Below are 13,372 nucleotides of genomic sequence, written 5' to 3' on the forward strand. Positions count from 1 at the left end.
TGGCAGCCAGACGCAGCCACTGTCACCTGGGCTGCCTAGAAAGACAGTCCCACCGTGGAGCCGCCCCAGCCCTGCTGCATGCCCAGAGGGCAGCAGGATGCGCCATGGGTGGGCAATGCTAGGTCCAGGCAGGACCAAAGGACTTGCTGTGGGCTGGACAAAGCCCCTCCGGGAGCCAGAGCTGGCCCACAGGCCATATTTTGCCCACCCCTGGTCAAGAGCCTCTTTAGAAAAACCTTCACATATAGTTAGGTGACCAGTAATTTCTGAGGAAAGAGTAATGACGACTCTTTAAAAGGAAGACGGAAAGGGAGTCAACAGAGATATGACTGGAATTGGAGAATGCATAAGGATTATGAAAGAATGTAAATGAAGAAAGAGTAAAATGCTAAGACAGGAGGGAAGAAAGAAGCAAAGAGAAAATAACAATGCAAGTGAGGGAACAAGATAACTAAGGTGACCAAGGTCCCTCTCTCCAGTATAACATATGTAAGATATCTCCTCCAGTGCACTGAATGCCCAGATGGAAACTATGTAGGAGAAACCAAACAACTATGTATCAGAATGAATGCACACTGAAAATCTATCAAAGACAAAAATACCCAATTACCTGTGGGTGCACACTTCTCACAAGACAAACACTCTCTCTCCAGTCTCTCAGTTCTAATCCCAAAAGGGAATTTACAAAAGACCTTTTGTACATGAGCCTATGAACTTCATAAATCTACTGGACACAAAAAACCATGGACTAAACATAGACATTGGATTTATGGTGCACTGTAGCCTGCCTGTCATCTGATAACCTCTCTACATTTTACCTGCTACATTCTTTCATGGGTCAACATTCCCCCCTCCTGCCTACTCATCTCCCACCTATTAATTCCCATCCCCTGATCTTTCCTGCCACACATCTGCATTTTCACAGACCTGCATTTTGCATATTGGCTTAAGCCTTTATTCCACCCAGGAGACCATTCAAATACCAGCAGACTCTTCCGGTGCTTGAAGGAGGGTGTTTGTGCCCAAAAGGTTGTAAAGAACAATTTTTCCAACTATTTAGTTGGTCTAAAAAGAGACAACACATTCACCCAAAGAACCTTGTCTGCCTATGTCCTTAAACCAACACAGCTATATAACCAACACTTCTTAATATAAAACATTAGCATTTAAACCAAACTGGCATCTCCCCTAGTCATTTTTAAAAGTGCCATAACATCAATAACATCACTAGTAGGATGCAAATTAATTTACAGGTGTGCCGCTGTCAAATTATTACCTACAGACAACTGCTGAGCGGGAATTCAGGTTATTAATCTGAAGGAAAATGAGGCTGACAAATACATGGATGTGATTCTATGGTGATAAGTATAAGAAACTAAATGAAAGATTCCTGCAAGTTTACTACATTTGATATGAAACATGGAAAAGTCCTTGTAATTTGGGACATACATTTACTGCAATAGTTAAAAAACAGATTTTTTTCATTGCAATTTTATATTTTTTTGACAGAAAAAGTCAACATTATTTCACATTTTAATCTTCTTGCTGCCACTGGGGACCTATTGAATTTTTATTTTCCTATTCCTGTGAACAAATGAAACAGAAGGAAAATTCTCCTCTGACACAAGAAATTTCTTCAGACTTATGCTGCATCATCTCATACGACAAGCATATTAATTTTAAAAAGTATATACAAGCAAAAAATGCCAGTAAGAACCAAAAGTTTCCAACCTCAGTGCATGTGTTCTTATAAGAGTAATTTACAAGTACCTTAATAGCCCCTCATGCCTGAAATTCAGGGCTTAAACCATTTCCCACTCCATCTTTCCAAGAGAAACCAGTCTTGCACCAGGACACACATTCCAAGGCTCTTCAGTAGTGGTAAAAAGCAAGGATTTATGTACACCAGTGATTTTCAACCAGTTTGCTGCAAGATCTTTTTAAGGGTGCTATAGGATGCCAGGCAATATTAGCATTGTTAGCTATGCAAATGATTCACCAGGTAAACCCAGATATTTCAAACAGGAGTCCATACTACTGAAAACACCCTGTCCTGTTTTGACCTTTCTGAATTCTTTGCTTCAGAGGAATTGCTATTACTTTTTTACTCTTTTTTGGCTATGGAAAGTTAAAAGTTCCAAGAGGCAACTTGAGTCTCACAAGGTTGAGAACAACTAGTTCACACAGTTTTTGTACCAATGTAGTTAAACAGGTGCCCCTAGTGGGATACAATTAAACTGGTATACAGATGCTTGTATTAGTATTGTATGGCTTAAGCACTTGTCATGCATTCATGTGGAGAGACTACACCGATATATATACAGGCATTTCTAAGCACATATACTTAAGACTGTCCACAGACTAACCATGAGAATATGTTGCCATCACTCCTTTCCTGCACCATCAGGAAAGTGGTTAGATCAAGTGCCCCACAGATCTCCAAGCACTCACAGGATTTAAGGTTGGCCACTTCTCTAATTATCAGTCTATGAAAAATCAGTGAGAGACCCCACAAGAATGCAAATGTGGAAAGTGGATATCTACAGTTTTATCACTGATTCAACATGTAGTCAGATCACTTACACCAGTCAAAGGTGACTCATTTTAAACGTTCAAGTCACTGTTGAGTAAAGTGATAACAGCAACCCCTCCCACCCGCAAACAAGTTACCAAACTGTTAACTCAGGATTTGATCTAAATCCCTCTGAAATCAATGGGCCAGAGGCAACAATAATATATATTTTAAAGAAAATAATAATAGTTAATTTTAAACAATATAGGATGGTTTAACATAATTAAATATTATCAAGTGAGCAGTAACTAATCTTTCAGCTTCCTTACTTTATGGGTAAAAAAGAATAGAAAATGCAAATGCCAGATTAATGATTTATGGTCCATGGTCAAACTCCTATTTCCAATGCTTTTTAACTGCACACACAGCTGGCTTAAGCATTTAATATGCTATTGAGGAACACAGACTAAAAGGCCATATAACACTTTTACCTTTGGGAGATGTTGTTCCTCTCAAAGACTTGTATGTTTGCAAATAGAGTTATAGCACCAAGGCTTATGGTGGGACATTTACCATATTCATCTAACTCTAAAATAACCCTGATTTTAAGATAATCCCCCCAATAATTAGATTCTATAAGTGGAAAATTTAAAAATTTTCCATGTGTAGAATGTAATCATTAGAGGGATGTCTTAAATTTGCCCCCCACCCTCTGCACCACTGCAGCAGAGACAGCAGTGGTAGGAAGGCAGGAAGTAGGGGAGGTCAAGCAGTCTAACCCCTACCCCTTGCCTCCCAACATCTTGCCCCGCCACTAATTTGCCCTCCTGTTACTTGCCCCCTCTTGCCTGAACTCCCTGGCACCAGCTCTCCTCCCTGCATTGCTTCCCCCTTGCTGCCTGCCTTTTCCCACCACCCTTGCTTCTCATGTCCTCCCTATCATCATCTATCCTCTCCCCATAGCCTGACACTTCCAGCACAGCCTCAGCCTCATTCTAGCCCAGGGCACAAAACATGTTCTTGCTCCAGCCCAGCCCAGCCATAGCTATTGGGGGCGGAGGGGGAGGGGAGAAGGGGAGGGTCAGAAACAGTAGAGAGCAGGCAGCAACTGTGGTTCCACTTCTGACTTGGGGTTGGGGCCAGAGTCACATCTGCAGCTGCCACCTGTCATGTCCCTTCCCACCCCTGATTCGTACTCAAATCCAAGATGAGGGGCTTCCCCCCCATGTCAAATGGAAGTAGTTCAGTAAAAAAAAGTAAATTAAAGCTGGTTAAACAATTTGGAAAGGGAATTACTGTAATTCACGTATTTTCCCCTTTTTTTTTTTTTTTTTGCTGTCATACTATAAAATCAATGCTTGTTAAATTATCAGTAAAAACTCAAACATGCAAAGAGGTTTGGCATGTTCAGACCCCCTTAAAAGGAGTCAGCTACAAGACTAATGATCAGCAAGGCTAATCAGCTCAAGAATTTCTTTCCCCATGTCATTCAAGCCATCTTCTAACGTACACTATAGACAAGAGGTTCCCAACTTTTTCTTATGGCGCACTTCCTTCCAAATTTACCAGCTGCCTCCATACCTCTACCAGCGTATGCTTTCAGAGGTACACCGGTATATTGGTGCCATATCAGATTGGCACCGATGAAAGGAAAATTAACATTATCAGCTATTGGCTTTTTTTTGGCCAGCGTAGCCAATAACATACAGATAAATGAAATATGCCTTCTGGTGGAAGTCCCCAGACACCATGTGCATGTGTGCAGCCACACATGGCCAGGAATGCAGCCCAGCAGTGTGCAGAGCAGTGCCCTGCAGGTAAGTCTGTGGAGGGGAAGGGGCATGGGAGAGGGAAGGGCAAATCAAGGCCCCCATGGTGAGGGAGGAAGTGGGGCAGGGACTGAGGCTGAGGGTGCTGCCCAGCCAGGGTGGTGAATGGGACCTTGGGGTGGGGAGCGGGACAGAAACACAGGCAGCTCCTCCAGGGGGCGTGTGGAGGGGGGTCAGCTCCCCAGTGCTGCGCGCACCCTTGGGGGAGGCAAAGGAGGTGCATGTGCCCCTTCAGATTTGGGTATGGGGTGGATGCGAGCTGCCTGCTGTGGGCTCACAGCTGTCCGTCCTGCTGCCTTTTGCTCCAGGAGCCACACACTGGCTGCATGCCCCTGCTTACCATGCAACAGTGGTGAGTTGTGTCTCCCGCTGCCGGGTGGGCTGGGGATGTGGCACAGCCAGCATGTGGTTCCTGGGGCAAAAGGCAGCAGGGCAGACAGCCCCAAGACTGCAGTAGGCAGCCCACCTTTGCTCTCACCTGGCTTGCCTCTGCTCCTAAAAGCAACCTCACGCTTAAAAATGGTGGCAGCAGTGCTTGAACTAAAGCTCATTTAATGAGCATTTAATGACCATTTTTAAGTGCTAGGACGCTGATCCCTTGGACAAACTGGCTGCGGCTCTGGCCCACTCCAGCATCCCATTCACCGCCCTGGCTGGACAGCTCCCCCAGCCCCAGGCTCCAGCCCCTGCCCCACTCCCTTCCTCACCGTGAGGGCCTTGATCTGCTCCCCCCACACTCCTTCCCTCCCCCTCCACAGACTTACCTGCAAGGAAGGTGCTGCTCTGCATGCTGCTGGGCTGTGCACTCCTGTAAATCGGTTATTGGATCAGTATCAGCCAATATGCCTAGTGAAGAATAGGCTATCGGTATGTGCCAAGAAAATCTCTATTGGTGCACCTCTATATGTTTTATATTTTAATCCCTTAAACATCAATTATCATAATTAAAACTAGCCAACTGCCCATTGAAAATGATTGGCAGGGGGGAAGGGGGAGACAGAGGCTCCAACCCCGCTCTCCGCCTCCCCCCACCACTTTGGGCCGGGGCCGGTGACCACCACGGCATTCACAGTGGCAGCAGGGCGCAGCCACCAGTAATCCCACCCCGCTATTTGCTCCCCTCCCTCCCCTGTTCCCTGCCACTTTCCAGCTGGCTGTTGTTGCGGGGTGGGGGTTCCAGCTCCTGGCTCCAAGGAGCAGACCCATGGGGGCCTCCCCACTCCATCACCTCTGTTATGGCAGCGCTCCAGTCCCCATCATCCCCCTCTGCCCTCCCCTCTGGCCTCTCAGTCCCCACTGGCATTGCGGCGCTCCGTTGTCTGTCCCTGTCTGTGTAGGGCACTCTGACTGGCTGCCGAGACAGTCAATCCGAGCGTGAACAAAGCATTACAGATGGACAGACAGACAGACAGACAGACAGACAGACAGACAGACAGACAGACTTAGGCTTTTATAATATTAGAATTAAATCCACGATTACATAATTTCTGCCATGTATCCCCAGGGCTGTCTTGTGTACCCCACAGTTTGAGAACCCCTGCCTTAGACGAAAGGTAGTCAAGGGATTTAGACTTTGGTTCTCTCTGCCATGTACCTTTTTTCTTTCTAAAGGATCTCCTCTGTACTTTTTGTGCACTAACTACATGTAGCCAGTACTATATAAAATTTGAAGACTATCCTACTATTTGAAGATTAAAATTAAAGCTATTACTGTTTATTTAGTTTTTGTCATCCATCTAGCAGCGTTAATGGCATTTATCCACAGAAAGAGACAAGCCAAGATTCCTACACCCTGTTTTAACAATATATCTCAATTGAGAACTGCTCTCACACCCTTATTAGCACTCCTATAATAATTTCTCTCTTCAAAGCATTTTACGTATTAGTAACCTATCAATCTTCTTGACACCTGTGGGACAGGTAAATATTATTTCAGTTTACAGATGGAGATATAGAAGGCAGAGATGTTAAGTGACCTGCAGTAGGCCAAAATTAGAAAATCAGAGGAAACTTTAATATCAAAAGTTCCGTTTCCCAGCTTGTGTACTCAGACGATCTTGCCTCTTCCATTTTAATAGCAGCCTTCTGTGCAATAAGGCCTGGTCTGCTAGGAAAGGAATCTTCTGTGTATTTAGTGGTATTCAGTATCCCTGCATATATTGTAGGAGCTAGTGTCTTCTCAGTCTTATGCAGGCTGGCAGTTCTAAACCTAAGAGCTAAATGCCAGACTCCATATCCTTCAAAGAATCTAGTTTTGACCCTCTCCCAGCTTTACTGCTGAATACTTTAACTAAATTTTGTCCCAATGAAATGCAGAGAAGTTATTGTAAAAGAAATGACAAAACATGGAAGTCAACTAACCTTACAAGACAAATGCAACTGGACTGCAGTTGGTCAACAGTGAAATAATCTAACTTGTACCGACAAGAAAAATGAGAATTTGAAAACATGGAGCAGAGGGACTGGAAAGCAGATAGCAAAGTTACCTTCAGGAGAGAGCAGAATGAGGCAGAGAAATTGTATAGGGGTAGAGACGGGAAAGGTGATCATGGTGGATATTGTGGGGGTTTTTTAAGGAACTGGACAGATCACACATAGGGATGGAGTCCAACGCAGCAAAATAGGGAACTGACAATCAATGAAGTCAGCGAACTGGTGCTGTTTGGAAAGGGAAGACGGAACAAATTTATAGCGGAGGAAGTAGTAGTCATGGGCTTTTCTCTGAAGGAACTGGTGGAGAAAGCAGATGTGAAGAATACACTGGTATTAGAAAGGCAGTCTTAGTAGTGCAGAGAGCAGAGGAAATCTTGTATAAGAGTGTCACTGTAAGAGAGCCCAGGGCCCAGTGGGCATCAGACTAGAGGTTCCAAAAAGGCTGTGCAACCCAGAATAATATTTAAAGGAAATGAGATGGGGATAGACAAAGAGAATGGGGACACTAAAATGCTAGATCAAGAACAGCATTCGGTGAAGACAAACTCAAGGGATGGTCATTTGCTCAGCAAGACAATAAATCAAGAACACAAGGTCAAATGAGGCCGACATGCAGGATATCGGTCTGGAAACTAAAGCTGCTGAACATAATGATAAAAGGCTATAAGTAGAGAAAAAGGCAAACCCCAAATGTTTTACAACAGAGAGAAAATCAAATGTGGACAAGTCAAACATGGAAAGATGAATATGGAAGAAAAGGGAAAGACAATAAAAGTCAAGTGACCATACCACTCAGCAGAAGTCAAGGCCAAAAGTGACAGGCAAGGGAAAGAAGTCCAACGAGCTACCACACTCCTTCATGAATCACTTCGGACATGGTGCAAGAGAAGAAATAGCACTGGAAGCTGCAGATACCTGAAGAGATAGCACTAGAAGAAATCACTGGGATGCCTATGAATACTTAAAGATGTGTCTTGACATACCAAAAAGATAGCTCCTTAAAGAAACAAAGACATCTTATCTATGTCTGCTAGACAATGTCAACTGAAGACACTATAAAAGAATGTTTTAGAATAACACATCTCAATTTCATACAATACCATTCATATTATTGATGGAGTGAACTACAGCTTCCAAAACAGGATGGTCTTTCCCAAGCACCAAATATATTCTAAAAAAAAAAAAAAAAAGGTCAAGATACATCTTTCAATAAGAAGAAAAACAAATGTGAAGCAAGAATGTTCATAGGCACCTCTTTCCATGTTTGAAATCTGTTTCTTTACTGTTGATTTAAATGACTCAAATTACTTCCAGTCATAATGACCATCATGTTTTACTGACTACACTATGACTAAGGTTACATGATACACACACTATTTATACATAGGAACACTTGCAGAGGCTAGTACTGATAATAACTCTGCAGCCATTAAATCAGATATTTAAGATAGTTCTGGGAAAAAGAGTTACAAGAAACATTCAAAAGCACTAGACCTTTGGATTGCAAGGTGCACGTTGTAAACATACACACTGGTATTTACAGTTGTCTGTTTTTTTTCACCTGTTATCACAGACCAACTAGAAGACTGCATAATAAAGCTCTGCTTATTAATGCTTCAAATCTTCCAAGATAAGGTTTTAAAGTCATAATGCCTACTACATTTATTCTGTTAAAGAAACCTTAATGTACTAGAAGGTATTCCAAACACTGTGATTACTTATGCTAAATGCAATATTTTAAAAATACATCACTTAGACTAAGAAACCAGAAACCTATCACTTTGACAAGAGAGCAAAGTGTCTGCTTCTCCAAGTCCTGCACAGCTTAAAACAACCTCTTAGAACAGGGGTAGGAAACGTTTTTTGGCTGGAGTGCCGAAAAAACCACAATCTCTACCCTGAAAGGTGCCGGAGTGCCGACATGCTGGAGCCCTGCTGGAAGCAGCCTGGGCTCCACAGCTAGCAGTGGCTGCTTAGAGCCCGGGCTGGTGGTGGTGTGCCAAGCAAAATGGCCTTGCGTGCCATGGTTGGCACGCGTGCCAGGATTGCTGACCCCTGTCTTAGAAGTTAAAAAAGAATTTTTTACTCAAGCCATCTGTTACCCTTTCCCTCCATCCACACACAAACATGCTGTACAAGTGGATTCCTCCCTAGAAAGCATGATATTACTTGCTACTTATATTGTACCTTTCCTTGGTCTGGCAGTTGGCAGGATAAGGGTGGCCAGGAAACCCCCGCCCCCAGATAAACAAAGCATTTATATTCTTAACCTGTAAAGGAGGGTTTCACTCCATATAAAGGGGTGTCATTACGTCCTGTGTTCAGGCTATTAGACAAACTAATTATAAGGAACCAAAACAAGTGTCATGTTTACCTCTTTGTACAGCTTAACAGAGACCTTCTTGTTCTTCAGAAAGTAAATAAACCCCCTGAACATGTGTTTAGTGTTGGGGAGCTAGCCTAGCTCTGATCTGATAAAGGAAATACATTATAAACAAAAGAGAAACATGTTTGTGTGTAAACACTATTCCTCCAAGAACCTTCAGTCATACAACCCATACTTATTACCAACTGGAAGTCAGGAAAGGGGAAAAGCATTTTTTCTGGAAAACTCCACTCATTTGTAAATTAACTGTCATTATATGAAAGATGTTAATATATGTCAAGATTACATTGTTACCTCTATAAACCATAGTCTTGTTTTGATAACGTAAAACCAGACCCCTACCAATCTTCCTACTACTTAAAAGGACCTAGAAATGTCTGTACCAAATCCCAACATTCATTTTAAAAAGCTAAGTTTCTAGCTTTTTTCCCCTTCTAAATAATAGTTTGGTAGTATTTGGGTAGAAAATCTGCTGCTATTTTTTTTTTTTTTTTTTTTTACCTGGTATTCACAGAACCACACTTTTTTTTTTTGGATAAACAACTTTTTTTTTTTTTTTTTTTTTTTTTTTTTTTTACCTGGTATTCACAGAACCACACTTACGGTAACTCATAGCTGGCCTTGGTGATGTACCAAAAGTCTCTGTTTCTGCAAGAACCCCAAATTGGCTCCTTGCTGTAGGGGACACAGTACCAGCACTGCTGCTAACAGTACTATAAATCAACACAGCCAGATTCTCCCTAACTTGTTTCTTACTACAACCCAGCTGGTTTTCCTGGTGAGAAATGGTGAAATCTCCATGCATGAAAAAAATTCTATTGGACTAAACAGAGGGTTGAGAGCAAATTACTCTGACATTATAATCCTGGCTATTGACCTTTCTACATAAAATTTGACAGATTGAAAATTTCACATACCAGCATGCACTGTACCATAGGCACATGAACCATCTAACAATTTAACTGGGTAACATGAATTTATTAGTAACAGAACAGAAAGATTTTCAGAGCTGGTGAGAAGTCATAACTGAATTACATCAATGGTAGCTATGGGTTCTCATCACCTCTGAAAAGAGGCGCTAATTTGTTAGTATGTGTTATGAACCGTACTAACTCATTGGGCAATACAGGTATTGATTAAAACCTCAGAAACACCTTGCCCAAAAACAAACAGGAGAAGCATACACCTACTTGTAGAGCAGTCAAATCATTAACTAAAGACTCAGTTGACAGGACACTGCACAAAGTTGCATTTGCAGCCAAGGGAACTGTGCACTTAGCCTTTATATGATTGCTATCACATGGAAACAACATTAGCCTGCACAAAAGAATGAGAGGTAATTCAATTTCTCTGCCAAGTCAAAGTACATGAAACAAGAAGATCTCTCATCCATTCTTTTTCACATCAGTACCATTCATTTTCGCTTTTCAGACTTCCTCCTCTTGGACCTGCTTTCTCCTGAATGGAGAGGAGCATGTAGAATAGTTATTAGTTTTGCCATCTTCACCCTTTACCACTGAGTGAGTGTGTCTACACATGCACTTTGATGCGCATTAGCCAATTTTAATACACATTAAAGTATCACAAAAAAAAGTGTGCACTTTTGCTAATGCACATTAAAACAGGCTAATGCACCTTGTCTATGTAAACATGACCTGGAGTACTAAATTTAAAGTGCATTAGCAAAAGCACATTAATGAACATGTAGACAAACCCAGTATTTTTAAAAAGCATTTTCCAAGAGATTCTTTAGAGATCTGTTGTCATACAGCCCATCTCTTCCATACTTAAAGATCATTACAAAGACTACTAGTAATGCTAATACTTGCAAAGAATATTATTATAAAAACAGTGTATTTTCCCTATAGAAACAGTAATCCAGAGGTCCACTGCCACAAGCAATCTTCAGCCAAGAGACACAGCATGTTCAGTGTAGGCAACTGAATAAATATGAAACAATTCTTCCCTCTAACATTTTTCCCCTCACATCAAGAGATAATGGAGAAGTTTTGAATGACTCGCTTTTGAGTGGACTATTTAAAACTAAAACAGGCAGCTTGCTGAGAACAATAACGCAATAATTTTCAAAGTGGGGAAAATATAGAGAATGGCTCTGCCACTGCCAGAGAACAGCAAAGGAGAGTGAGGCCATTTTCCACCTCTGACTACTTCAGTATGGAAGCAAAGTGGCCACTTCAAGGATCTATCCAACGGGCAACAAGCTTTTCTTCTCTGCGTTTGCACTTTCTATTAAAACCTTTTCACTACACTTGCATTGCAGGCATGGACTGATAACTGCTCAGAAGAAACTCACCGCCACTTATAGTTAAGTACAGCGCTACCTTTCACTGTTCAGAAGCAGCAAGCATTTGCACAATGCACAGTTCTACTACACATCCCCAACAAGCTTCCCTGAAAACCTAAACAGGGTTTGTTGTAACTAATGAGTAGATGTTAAAAGGAAAGTCTTAGAAAATAATCATTCATAGTGTTCTCCTCCAAAGGATATACAATGGAACTTACATTAAGAGCAGCCTCTAATAGGAAATTGTTCTCATCTTAAGAAATTACTAAAAAAATTGACTTTATTTTTAATATGTTAACTTAAAGAACAATATTTTACGATGCCATAGATTTTAAAGGAACGAGGTAAGAGCCCAGTAATGCAAGTTTCAATACAGACCTCTATTCTTTCCGAATATATTTGAACAGTAACAGTTCTTAAGTTCTCCCCAATCCATTTTCACTTACACCCCAGTATAACAACGTGGCTCCATAAAACAGTCTACCCCACACAACTCAAGAACAGATAAACAAAATCCTATTGGTAGGCTTTGCTTCATTTAAACAGGTAAATTCACCCTTCCCTTTCTCCTCCAAATAGCAAACATATCACGTGTCATTAACCTTAGTGGAAAAAATGCAAAATACTTTCATCCTTGTACACACATCTTCTTCAAGAGTCTGCCACATAACTGAAACTTTGATCAGGTAAACTAACCACCCTTCCCTTCCCCAAGATAAGCACCTTCTTATGCAACTCACACAAGCCACACTTAAGTAAAAAGCAGTCCCCTGGATACACATCATGATGAAGAACCGATTACTGCCCACTTCTGCCAGAGCTGAGCTTGGGTAAAGCGCACTGCTCCCAGAGAAAGAGGTCCCTATCATCTTCAGTCTATTTCTCATAAATCCCATGCCCAACTTGATATCCACCCTTCCAAGTCACGTCCATTCAGTCTGCTCCTGCCTCACGTCCGTCACCTATCCAGTTAAACTCATCGCCAATCTCAAGATAAACTTTTCCCTTCTTGGTCTGTTGCGCCCCACCTCATACAGATGCACATAACTACATCCCCCAAAAACCCATTCCCAGCAGATTCGGCTTCTGGCCAGGTAGCCTGTACTCGGGAAAGCACGTCCCGTCGGGTCCGAGACCAGCGCTGTACAGAGAAGTCCCAGGCCGAGCTCTCACGAGTGTCCAGCTCTTGGAAGGGGGGGGAGATGCTGTCCTTGTCCACATAAACGGCAGCCCTGTGCCCACGAATCTCTCTACAGGAAAGAGCACTGCACCTTGTCACCCGCTTTCCCAAGTTACACGCTCCCAACTTCTTGCCAGGTATTTTATCCCCTCCGCCAGGTGGAACAAACACAGGATGCGTCACTACGCACCAAGAAGCCCCCTGCCTGGCAGCTCCAGACCACGTATCAACACGCATCAAGCCCCCCTGCTTTCACCGGCACCTTCGGGCGTTACATCTCGACTCGTGGGTCAGGGCGGATGGTGTGAGATTAGGGTGGTTCGCACAGGGGCGATCCTCCCTCAAGCTGGACTGGGTGACCTCCAGAGCAGCATTTCTCAACCCCAAAGAGGGCGGCGAGAACACAAACTTTAGCAACGGGTCCACAAGCTTGAAGACCACCCCCTGCAAAGTTGCCACCGCTCCCGCCTGCGAGGCAGTGAGGAGCGGGCACCGGCTATGCACGTTTACCCGTGGGTGCTGCTCCAAAAATAAGACTAAAACACGGTTGGGAAGCTGCTGCCTTGCAGCCCATGGCTCCTCCATGTCTCCCCTGCCCCAGGGAGCTCCTCCCCGCCCGCCCGCGGGCCCTGCCAGGCCCCGTCTTCTCCTGGGGGCTGCGGGGAGCCTCCCCCCGGCCCCGCGCGCTCGGGACGTGCCCGCTCCCCACGCGCAGGGCCCGCCCCGG

At 43.3% G+C, this 13,372-nt stretch overlaps 1 protein-coding gene across 2 annotated transcripts in view; it reads right to left on the reverse strand.

The window, feature by feature from the left end:
* LOC102387661 (rab GTPase-binding effector protein 1-like) overlaps window positions 1-9,228 on the reverse strand; it is a 42,529-nt gene extending 33,301 nt beyond the window's left edge. Inside the window, exons 1-2 of one of the 2 annotated variants that reach the window (XM_014527448.2) lie at window positions 9,149-9,228; window positions 7,875-7,945 (exon numbers count right to left, since the gene is read on the reverse strand). In XM_014527448.2, coding sequence (XP_014382934.2) covers window positions 7,875-7,881 — 7 coding nt within the window. In that variant the 5' untranslated portion in view covers window positions 7,882-7,945; window positions 9,149-9,228. Of the gene's footprint in view, window positions 1-2,366; window positions 2,401-7,874; window positions 7,946-9,148 lie in introns of those variants that run through there. The other variant, XM_025195472.1, reaches the window with a different exon arrangement.
* Between the last annotated feature and the right edge of the window lie 4,144 nt (window positions 9,229-13,372).

The sequence above is a fragment of the Alligator sinensis genome, unplaced genomic scaffold (genome assembly GCF_000455745.1).
Source record: "Alligator sinensis unplaced genomic scaffold, ASM45574v1 scaffold1250_1, whole genome shotgun sequence".
NCBI lineage: Eukaryota > Metazoa > Chordata > Crocodylia > Alligatoridae > Alligator > Alligator sinensis.